Below are 12,073 nucleotides of genomic sequence, written 5' to 3'. Positions count from 1 at the left end.
GAAGTGTTATCTGTTTATCACTATGGTACAGGTCTGGAGTATTTACATTGATAAGTTTTACAATACAAATAGTTCAAAGGGCAACTAAGAGTGCAAATGGTAGTAAGCATGTGCTTAATCTATGTTACAATTATGAGGGGGTCCCATGCACAGAGCACACTGCTTTCTGCAGAGCTACTGAGACCACGCCCTCTACATGCACTGTGCATTCCCCCATCACATGCATACATGATTTCTAGAATCATGCAGAGGCTTGAGAAGCTTGATGCTTTTTAATTTAACATTTTGAATGGGACTTTTTTGGAGGGAGAAGGGCTCTTTTCATTTAACATTTTGAATGGGACTTTTTTGGAGTGAGAGGGGCTCTTCTCATTTAACATTTTGAATGGGACCTTGTTGGAGGGAGAGGGGCTCTTTTCATTTAACATTTTGAATGGGACTTTTTTGGAGGGAGAAGGGCTCTTTTCATTTAACATTTTGAATGGGACCTTGTTGGAGGGAGAAGGGCTCTTTTCATTTAACATTTTGAATGGGACCTTGTTGGAGGGAGAAGGGCTCTTTTCATTTAACATTTTGAATGGGACTTTTTTGGAGGGAGAAGGGCTCTTTTGATTTAACATTTTGAATGGGACCTTGTTGGAGGGAGAAGGGCTCTTTTCATTTAACATTTTGAATGGGACTTTTTTGGAGGGAGAGCGGCTCTTTTCATTTAACATTTTGAATGGGACTTTTTTGGAGGGAGAAGGGCTCTTTTCATTTAACATTTTGAATGGGACTTTTTTGGAGGGAGAAGGGCTCTTTTCATTTAACATTTTGAATGGGACCTTGTTGGAGGGAGAGGGGCTCTTTTAATTTAACATTTTGAATGGGACTTTTTTGGAGGGAGAAGGGCTCTTTTCATTTAACATTTTGAATGGGACTTTTTTGGAGTGAGAGGGGCTCTTTTTATTTAACATTTTGAATGGGACTTTTTTGGAGGGAGAGGGGCTCTTTTCATTTAACATTTTGAATGGGACTTTGTTGGTGGGAGAGGGGCTCTTTTAATTTAACATTTTGAATGGGACCTTGTTGGAGGGAGAAGGGCTCTTTTCATTTAACATTTTGAATGGGACTTTTTTGGAGTGAGAGGGGCTCTTTTTATTTAACATTTTGAATGGGACTTTTTTTGAGGGAGAGGGGCTTTTCATTTAACATTTTGAATGGGACTTTGTTGGTGGGAGAGGGGCTCTTTTAATTTAACATTTTGAATGGGACTTTTTTGGGATTGCATTTTTGTTCATTTTTGAATGGGTTGCGTCAGGGGATGAGTAATAGTTAACACAACATTCATGTTTTTGTTCTTCAATGATAAAATATTGAACACTTGAAGAAGTTTTACTTACAAATAAATCTGTTTTAATTGTATTATTTTGGATGGATGTCTGCTTATAACAAAACAAATATGTATGCTTGGATATGATAATGTCCTTATGATGCTTTTAGTCATTTTTAATCGTATGGTGTTATTTGTACTTTTATTTTCTTCCCTTTTTAGTTTGTTTGTTTGTTTGTCTGTGTTTTGGTTTATTTTCTACCTTCTTATTTTGATCTTATTGTACTCTATTTTATCTTTGTTAGTCTTGATCTTTTTAGGGAGCCTTTTTAACATCTGGCAAGGGACTACGGATGTAAACTAGCCTCTTTGCTAACTCTGGCATATTTACAGAAGTGTTAATTAATATGCATGGTCCTTTTAAATAATAAATAATAATAAAAAACCTTTCCATTAAATTACCCTCAATTCCCAGTTAATTCACATAAATTCCAATTTGGAATATTTCCAAAATTCCCCTGCTTAACTTCCCATGGAAATTTACCAGAAAGTGTTCCACCCCTTTGCAACCCTAATCTCTACCCGCCTCTTCTTCTTCTCCTCCTCGTACAGTTCCAGCAACCGACGGAGCAGTACCCGCCGCTGCGATTCGGCACGGTGCCGAACGGAAGCACCGAGGAGAACATCCGCTCCAACTATCCCAACATGCACCAGTACATGATCCGCAACAACCAGAAGGGCGTGGAGGAGGCCATCGAGAACCTCAAGACTGGGTAAGGAGGGCTGTGAGGCAGACTTACATGCATAGCATCTTTATCAAGTTTTTTATAACATAATCTCTTATTCAGTATGAAATTTAAAATGTTACATTACAGATACAGTCACATCTTTTATGTTTCCTTGTAAAACCATCCCCAAGTGTTATTGGGTGAAGAGCACAGACTGTAAAAAGCATGACAGCTCCCTCAGGCCTCGTTCAGGCGGCAACAGCCTCATTAAAAACAGAATCTGCATTCATATGACAACACCGGGAAAACGATTCATGTGCACACAGATCTACAAAGACGACTGAATACGCTGGGGTATGCATGCCAGGCCAGTAGTTGGTGGTATAACTCTGTAATGAATGACCACTGAGGAACACCTCATGGAGCAATGAGTGCAAACAAACGTAATGTGGATGTAAGAAGTCTGAGTTTTTAGCCACCAATAAAACGCAGCAGTGTAGGTCAGGGGTTCCCAAACTTTGCCATATCAATCAATCAATCTTTATTCATATAGCGCCAAATCACGCTTTACAAACAGAGCAGGTCTAGACTGTACTCTATGATCTATTATCAACAAAGACCCAACATCAAGACAGGATAAGATCCAGTCCCATCTTACAGACAGGACTCAGTCTGATCTCATCTTAATCCACCATGAGCAGAGCACTTTGCAGCATTTAGCAAGTTACAGTGGCAAGGACAAACTTCCTTTAACAGGCAGAAACCTCCAGCAGGACCAGACTCATGTTAGACAGACATCTGCTGAGACCTACCGTGTTGGAGAGAGGGATAGAGGGAGATGAAGAGAGAGAGAGTTGATAGTGGGGATACGGTTAGTAGTAGTTGGAGCAGCTGGAGTCTGGCACGTCCACAGCAGCAGAGATCCAGAGGAACCTACGAGACAAGGGAGCTCAGGGACTCCAGAAAGGTCTATGGTTAGTAACTTTAATGGGACAGGAAGAGTTATAGTAAGAGATAGGTAGAGAGAGGAGAGGGAAAGACAGGGTCCCAGTGTGACAGTCTAAGTCTATAGCAGCATAACTAAGAGCTGGTCCAAGCCTGATCCAGCTCTAATTATAAGCTTTATCAAAAAGGAAAGTTTGAAGCCTACTCTTAAAAGTAGAGAGGGTGTCTGCCTCCCGGACCCTGACTGGTAGATGATTCCAAAGGAGAGGTGCCTGATAACTGAAGGCTCGACCTCCCATACTACTTTTAGAGACTTTGTAGTTCTGGGATGAAAACCTTTGTAGAAAGCATGATGAGGATCCAAACTCATTGTCAGGACATATACCTCCTGTCACTGGGTTTCAAGTATTCACACCAAAGACCTGTTTAGCAAGTTACAGTGGCAAGGACAAACTTCCTTTAACAGGCAGAAACCTCCAGCAGGACCAGACTCATGTTAGACACACATCTGCTGAGACCGTGTTGGAGAGAGGGATAGAGGGAGATGAAGAGAGAGAGAGAGATGATAGTGGGGAGACGGATAGTTGTAGTTGGAGCAGCTGGAGTCTGGCACATCCACAGCAGCAGAGATCCAGAGGAACCTACGAGACAAGGGAGCTCAGGGACTCCTGAAAGGTCTAATAAAAGAGAAGAGAGGGAGATGAGAAGAAAGAAAAAGAGGAGAATAAATGGTGAAAGAATGACAGAAGGAAAGGACGGGGTAAGAAAAGGAGACAAGAAACATGGAAAGAAGATAGAAAGACAGGAAAAGGGAATGAAAGAAAGAATAAAAGAGAGAAGAACAGAAGGAATGAATGAAAGAAGTAAAGAAAGAATGAAAAAGCAATAAACGACAGAGATCCAGAGGAACCTACGAGACAAGGGAGCTCAGGGACTTCAGAAAGGTCTATGGTTAGTAACTTTAATGGGACAGGGAGAGTTAAAGTAAGAGTCAGGCAGAGAGAGGAGAGAGAGGCAAAGACAGGATCCCAGTGTGTCAGTTCCCCTGGCAGTCTAAGCCTATAGCAGCATAACTAAGAGCTGGTCCAAGCCTGAGCCACTGCTCCAACATTACGAACTTCTTCATACACATTCCTATTTTTACTTTCAGTTGCTGACTCATGCTAATGAGTGTTAGATGCCCAGATGGTGTTCTATAGCTGTGGCTCGTTTGCTGCTGAGTCATGCTTAATGGGTCCCCTGGAGGTCTTTTTCTTTGTTAGACGTATTTCTGTTTTAAAAGAAGGTATAGGTAGCTCATCAAGTTGTGGGTATACATATCTATATATTTAGATAAGCAATGCTTAATTATATCTGTATATCGAACTGTTATTGTCACAAATACTGTTATTAGTTGATCTATTTTTGCTCCACTTCCCTTCCCTCCAAGTTTCCATGACCCCCCCTAGCATCCCCTGCTGAAAAACACAGGTATAGGTCATAAAGCCCGCCTCCTCCATGTAAGCAGATGGGACACAAGTCAAACTTTAAAGTCCAAATACACGCCTAATGATTTTTTCTCAAACATGGTTTCTTTTATCATAGTTAGTTCTTGTTGTGCTGATTTATGTGGAAGTGTTACATTTCTGTGAAGGTCAGTTTTAGTTGGTTATTTGATGCTTGAGGGGTGTAACACTTTCAGTAACAGCTCTGTTGATGAATGCAGCTCCTGTGGCGCCGTGTGTGGAGGAGAAACGGGGGAGAGGAAATGCATTGAAAGAGAGGGAAGTCAAGCAAATGGCTCCAAATGTGCAGGATTTCAGCTGACTCAGGGCTGTTTTGGCTTCTGTTTTGTGCAGCCAGGGGAGGTGGAGACATGCTGTCCATCTTAATACACAGGCAGTCATTAAGAGCATGGATTCCCCCGGTGGATTGTCCTTGCCGCCTCTATAACTTATGGAACATTCAATTTTTATAATGACGAGTCATTTACATGTCTTTAATTAGGGATTTGACATTTTGGAAACCCAGATTGTGCACACAAAAGTCTTAAATGGCAAAGCCTATTCAGGGAATTGCCATTTGGAAACTTTTCTAACATGCCCCGCCGCGTCCACATGGGAAACTTAGCCCCACACACGAAAAGGTTTCCAAACTTCAGTGGACAGTTAGCAGAGTGGAATAAACAAAAAGGGGACACACACAGGTTGGTCCCAGATACACCAGAGTTTTCACACACCGCCCTGATTTCCCACATTCCCTCTGTGACCTCTAGATAAAGAGGCTGTGGCGTGAAATTGGGTGCACATATTGTGATTCATAAGGGATGTACAGGTTGGGATGTGGCTTGAAATGAGGTTAATCAAAGGATTACAGCAAAGAGTAGGCTGATGTCTAAAGAAGACCTAGAATGAAAAGCAGATGTGCGTCATGAGGAGCACCACTGAAGTGCCTGCACATTTAATCTACATCAACTCCAGTTACGCTGTATCAAAGTAGTTCTGGAGGTTTGTGTAGTAACAGCAGAATTCATCATCACCAAATGTCATCCAACAGTAGATTTCCTCATGGACCTGTTTGATGAGTTGTGTGTTTTTCATCTGCTGCCTGATTCATTTGAAACAGCCTGTGCATGGGAGTCAGGACTGTTTGTGGCGTTTCTCCTGAGAGGAGATGACAATGTAGCGATCTTTCGCTCTCTTCTTGTGTGTACTCGAGAAAGTGCTGTACGAGCTCCACAGGGTTTTTTATGTTGCTTTTTTTTAATGCCATTAATTATCATCCTCGTCAGCTTGGAACAGTTTGACCGAGCAACAGGAGGTCAGTGAGGTCGACAGCCTCACAATAGGCGACTGAAGTCCAGTTTTGAATGCATGTCAGTGTTCTTACTTTAAAAGACGCGTGCAAAGATCTTGAAAACTCAAAACCAATACTTGATCTTGATCGTCCAGCGGGAAGGCTTGCCGTTTGCAGCCACAGTGATCTCCCCCTCGTCTCTAGGCCTCAGTTGGATGAATACAACTTTAGATTCAGACTTCTAACTTTATTTGTGGCACAGAGGGCCTCTAGCACACATCAGCCCTTTGGCATTGTGGCTAATGGTTTGTTTCCCCCCTCAGCACAAACCGAATGCAACATTTTCTGGGTTGCTGACTGTATCTGTTGCATCTGTGACAAAAGCCTTGTTGTCAATCATCCTAACCCAGCTCTCTAACTTTTCAACCAGCTGTGTTAAATACTTGATTCTGATTGGTTAAAATCCCTTAACAGTGAGGATTCACTCTCAATAACAAATGCTACACAAGGATCAATCTCATCACACACGTCTTATCCAAGTGGCAACCTCGAGTCTAAAAATATGAGTCCAATGTGGAAGTGTTAAAAACTGCAGTTCCTCGAGTGTCCACTTGAGGCTGGCTCCAGAAGTACCTGAAACCACATACACACCAATTCAAAAAAGCCGATCTTTACAGCAGAAATAAACATGTTTACAGCCTGGTTCAAAAGACGAGTATAGTCTGGATAGCTCATTTCTCGATCTACTCACACTGTACGGGGGGTAAATTTTTCCATAACACGGTAATTTCAAAGATATAGAGATTAGGAGTTTTCCAATGAGAGGCACAGTTGACTTGATTGACAGGCGGGAACACTGTAGCTGCTGGCTAGGAGGCTCAAACCCTGCCTCTTTATGTAACACTCTTTTGGATGAGTTCAGCATTTCCAATATGGCTACCGCCGCCGACTGGCTTCGAAACAGCGCTCAGGAACAGATGGGTGACGTCATGGATACTACGTCCATTATTTGTACAGTCTATGGAGGGCACACAGCAGCTCTTGGGCATCGTAGTTTGTGGTTCGTTTTCCTCTCATTTCAAACTGGATGCAACATTTTCTGGGTTGCCGACTGTTTCAGTTGGCTGGAAGGAATCCGTCTGCATTCACAAAAGCCTTGTCTCCAATCATCCTTACCCAGCTCTCTAACTCTTTACCAACCTCATAATGCTCCAAGACCTTGCTTAACCCATTTTTTTAATGTAATTCCAGACATCTTCAAAAGTGGTTAATAAGGAATCTCAAATTAAAGGTGACATATCACGCTTTTTTCATCAATATATATTGGTCTAAGAGGTCCCCAAAACATGTCTTTAAAGTTTGTGCTCATAAAAACACTTTGAAATCAGATTTTGGTCTGCCTGAAAAGCCCTCTTCTTCAGTCCTCCTCAGAACACTCTGTTTTCTCTCTGACCACGCCCCCTCAGGAAGTGGATGTGGCCTCAGCTCTCCAGCACGTTGATCTAATGTTTACATGTTGGCTGAATATACACGGCTGCTCACAGACCCGCGTTACTTCAACCCTCTGAATCTGATCCAGAATCTGATCCTGACGGAGAGGCGCCTGTAGCAGGACCTTTCCGAAGGATTGGTCACAGATTTAGTGTTTCTTGTTGTTTTATTTATCAGTATGTCGACGTGTGTCTTGGTACACAGCTATGAACATATAGCTATGTGGCTATGCTAACTAGCGCTAGCACTTATCCATGACAAATAAAAATCATCCACTATATCTTCAAATCTGCAGACGTGGGGAGTAAAACCGACCTTTGTGTTTATTAAGAAAGCCTACAACTAGCATGCCTCCCTCCTAAGCTCCTTGTTAGCACACACGTGTGCAGGGAATGAAAAACGGAGGAGGGGATTCAGTATTATTTTATACAGTCTATGGGCTGAACAAGCTCCGAGCTCTGACTCCGTGACAGACCGGATATTGTTGTTACGTAACAAAAACACTGAAAACTGAAACGACTCGTTTCACACACATTTACAGAAAGGTGGAGAAATCAGAACAGGGGCAGAATGGATTTTTTTCATTCTCAGGGGGTTTGTAGACAGGGACACATATTTCAGGTAGAGAACCATTAAAAAGTCAATTTTGCATGATATGTCACCTTTAAAGCCAGCATCATTGTGTGGTTTACTTTTCAGTCATTTAAAAGTTGAATGCCCTTGTCATAGAGCTGTGATCAATCACTGCTTGCCGTGATATTACAGGCCAACAGTTGTGAAGGCAAAGTATGTGTAATCGATTAATCCTCACAGCACTGCAAGATAAAAACATGCAGTCGCTCTGGACAAGTTCAGTCAAGAGGAGTTCAGTGATCCTGACGCTTGTAAATCTCATGTTTCGCTGATGAATGACAATTTGTCCACCAGCTGTGTTAAATACTTGATTCTGATTGGTTGAAACCACATAACAGTGGTGATTCATTCTCAACAACAACATTCTCAACCTCATCACACAAGTCGTGTCAAATCAATGAGCCATTGACGTTCCACCTCTGCCTGTTGACACTGTGGCAAAAATGTTAGCTTCCGTTAGCAATTTTTAGCATTGGTTTTGCTCACCTTGTCATGTTTCCAATGTGCAAAATCAAGTTCAGTATACTTTTACTTCTTACTTCTACTGTGATCCACTCTCTGGCTCAGAAAAACTCACTTCCTGCTTCATTCTTTCTTTGAATCCAGAGCTGCACACGTTGGACAACTGCCCATCCTCTAAACACACACCTCCCTTCTCCCCTACTCCCCCTGCTCCTTATAGATAGTTTTGTTTTAACTTGAAGCCAATAGCTGGTTTCCATTACCCCCCCCCCCCCCCACTCCCCATTCCTTCCTCTTATCTTTCGCAACCTGTTAGAGCATCGATGTTTCTCGCCTCGGGAGGCTCAGCCAAACGTTGCAACCTGTGCAGCCTCATTAGCATCACGGCTAGCAGGCGAGGAGGAAAAACAGAAGTACTTTTAAATAAAACATGCTAGCAGTGAGCTGCAGTGCAGGAACAGAGGAAGGATGAGGGAAGGGATACCAGCGTCTCTGCACCGGCTGCCACTCAGGCAGGGGGTTGTTATCCGCCAGTCGGGCCACAAAGCACACAGAGCACTTGAAATAAAATGTACACTTCCTCATTCTGTTAGGAGTGGGAGTAAAGAGGGAGGAGAGGGAGGAGGGGGGGGGGGGGGTGTTAGTTGATGCAGATGAGGGTTCAAATGTGTAATGGGACAAGCAAACACACACACAGACACACACATACACAAACTTCTACATCCTGACAAGCAGACGTCTCTGTCTTTAGCAGACTTGACGTACCGTGTTATTAAAACTCCCATGATGCATTCCTTTTTATCATCCTCCTTGTTCCTCTTACATCAGTTTCTGCTCCTCTCTATCTCACTCCAGCTTCATGTCCTCCCTCATTATTCGCTGTTTATCTCCCCATCGACATCTCTCTCTCTCTCTCTTTCCACACCAACTCTCATCCTGACGTTATTTACAGAGGCAACATTAGTTTTCACCGTCAAAGCCGAGCAGTTTGAAGATTCATGTTTGAATTGGCTACGAAACAACACCTCTCCATCTCTGTCTCTTCCTCCCTCCTCATTAACTCCTTGCTGCCAGCTCATCACCTTTTTTTTCTGTCTCTCTCTTCCCTCCAATCATTATCTCTGACCCGTCATCTTCTCTCCTTTTTCCTGTCACCCACTTACTCCCCTCATCTGGCACCCTCTCCTCCTCTTCATCCTTTAACAGTCTTTCCCCTCCTGAAGACTTGGTTGTACAGTGCCACTCCATCAGTGTGAAGATGAGTTAATGATTGCGCAGAAGAGGAGCAGGTGTAATTTCAGACCCATCACCTGATCCTTGGACAGTTATTGTCAGTGTGAGCTGAGTTGTTACTTTTGGTGTTCAGGTGCTTTTCCCTCATAATTACTTCTCTGGTTGTCCTTTAGTCAGAGGTTTTTGTGGACTGTCTTTGCTATTTTAAAGGTTTAATGGTTTGGTTCACACACAAATTCAGCCTCTGCGGAAGATCTGCAGCCTCTCAGTTCCTCACCTCATTATCCATGCAGTGATCTGAGTGGGCAGGGATGCTATTCTAATGAGGTGCTGCCCTGATTGGCTGCCTGAGTGTTGTCTGAGGAGGGAGGGTGCAGACAAATGTCACAAATTTGGCAAGCGCTCCAGAAGAACCTGCCCCTCTACATTACACATATGATCTGAATCTGAGCCTTAAAGCTGGGGTTGGTAATCAGATTTAGATACACTTTTTGTCATACTGGTTAAAATGATCTTTATGTCCTGATGGTAATCAATACATGATGTGTTCCTAAAAAAAGAGTGAAGAAAACCTGCTATCTACAGCCGGAGTAAACCTGGGAAAACACTAACCAATCACCGTTTTTTGGCTCCCCAAATTTTAAACCAATCAAATCCCGTCCAGCCGTTCTGCCCGCCTCCTGCGCGTACATTTCCCCGGCGTGCACTCCTCCGAGTCCCCGTCTCCTGCCTCTACTTCCCCTGATTCTATTTACTGCCCCTCTCGCTCGTCCTCGGGCCTGTCCCCTCTGACCTGATGAGGTGCTTTGCTCAGGACTGTAGTCCAGATCAGAGTCTAAAAAGCTCTCACCAACAAGCAGAATAATTATTGACGTTCAGTAAGTCCTACAGAAAATGTAGATGTTGTAGCTTCCGTTCGGATGCTGTAGTGATGACGAGCCGATTCGTGAACACATTGAGTTTTAATAACCGGTCACTGTTATAACTTTTCTCCTGATATCGTGTCACCAGTACAACTGGATAATGCTAGCATGATAGTTGTGAGTACTAACAGCAGCCATGTTTGTTTGTGTTTTTAACTTTTACTATGAGAATGTTTTGGTGAGGACCGGTTTTGAATCAGTCACCATCATATGGTCGAGAATCAGCGGCGCTCGTGCATGTGAGCGGGGGGGCGTCGTTTTGGAGGAGCTCTGAGGGAGGAGGGGAGGGGTTAGACGGAGTCCTGAGGAAAAGCTACATTCAAATTCATGCTGGTTTTCCGAGACTACCAACCCTAGCTTTAACACTAGGAGGAAACTGTTGAAGTGTTGCAGTTGCATTTACAAGAGCATGTTTCTGAGTGGTGCATCAACATTTTAGTGTTATTCCTACTTTCTTAGCTTTCTGGTCTAACTTTACTTTGCAGTCCGAGCGTGAAGTGGTTAGCAGAAACAAACAATCACGAGGCTTGCGGTCCACGTTGATTCTACTTGTAGTTACATTTTGGAGGAGGTGCATGTCAGCTACGTACGTAGGCCTCTGCGTAGGAACGGGAGCTACGCGGACCTCCGGCGTAGGGTACGCTGTCAATTTAACGCAGAAGTATAAATCAGGCTTCAAGGATACGGTTTGGAGCTCAGAGTAGAGCTGCTGCTCCTCCGCGTTAAAAGGAGTCAGCTGAGGTGGTTCGGGCATTTGATAAGGATGCCTCCTGGACGCCTCCCTTTAGAGGTGTTTCAGGCATATCCAGCTGGGAGAAGGCCCTGGGGTCGTCCCAGAACTGGTTAGAGGGATTATATATCCCACCTGGTCTGGGAACGACTCAAGATTCCCCAGAGCTGGAAAATGTTGCTGGGTTGAGGGATGTCTGGGTTGATCTGATTGGACTGTTGCCTCCGCGACAGTGGAAGTAAACAGATGGATGAAGGCAGAGATGCTTGAAGCGTGGGAGTGGTTTTACATGCATGCCTATGCAAATCACTCCTGTCATTACATCACCACAGGAGCAAATTCAAATCACCTTCTAGAAGCCATGTTTTCCCAGAGGGCTACAGAAACAATGCAGAGGGTCTTTATGCCTCCACATTCTCAGGGTTGCTAACATTGAGGATATAGGCAAGGGAGACGCGTGTGTTCCATCATATGGGCCCTTTAACTACAACCTTTAGGGTGAGAAACCATATCTGGGGGGTGGGAAAGGAGGAAAATCAATATCTCGAACATCTCTGGGAATGAAAGAGTTGGTGTCACATGTCGAGAGAGGAAGAAGCTCTTCTCTCTTGGGTGTTCCTCTTTTAGACGGTCGTTGTCTTAGCTCAGGTGTTTCCATCCTCTCTGTATCTGTACTGACCAGTTGCATTACCTCTGATTCCCATTTCTTTTCTGTAATTTTGCTCCCTCCTTCCTTCCTTCCTTCCCCTGCAGGAAACTGGATGCCTTCATTTACGACGCTGCCGTGCTGAACTATATGGCCAGAAAGGATGAAGGCTGCAAGGTGAGAAATGGATCCCCG

The 12,073-nt window shown here is 43.7% G+C and overlaps 1 protein-coding gene across 1 annotated transcript in view; it reads left to right on the top strand.

Annotated features, from left to right (window-relative positions):
- Window positions 1-12,073, top strand: part of LOC117828334 (serine/arginine repetitive matrix protein 2-like) — a 124,453-nt gene that overhangs the window by 69,845 nt on the left and 42,535 nt on the right. The window contains exons 8-9 of the mRNA XM_034705377.1: window positions 1,925-2,085; window positions 11,986-12,055. Coding sequence (XP_034561268.1) covers window positions 1,925-2,085; window positions 11,986-12,055 — 231 coding nt within the window. The remainder of the gene's footprint in view (window positions 1-1,924; window positions 2,086-11,985; window positions 12,056-12,073) is intronic.

Source organism: Notolabrus celidotus, chromosome 16, assembly GCF_009762535.1.
Source record: "Notolabrus celidotus isolate fNotCel1 chromosome 16, fNotCel1.pri, whole genome shotgun sequence".
In the NCBI taxonomy this organism is placed as follows: domain Eukaryota; kingdom Metazoa; phylum Chordata; class Actinopteri; order Labriformes; family Labridae; genus Notolabrus; species Notolabrus celidotus.
This window is presented reverse-complemented; position numbering and strand designations above follow the sequence as displayed.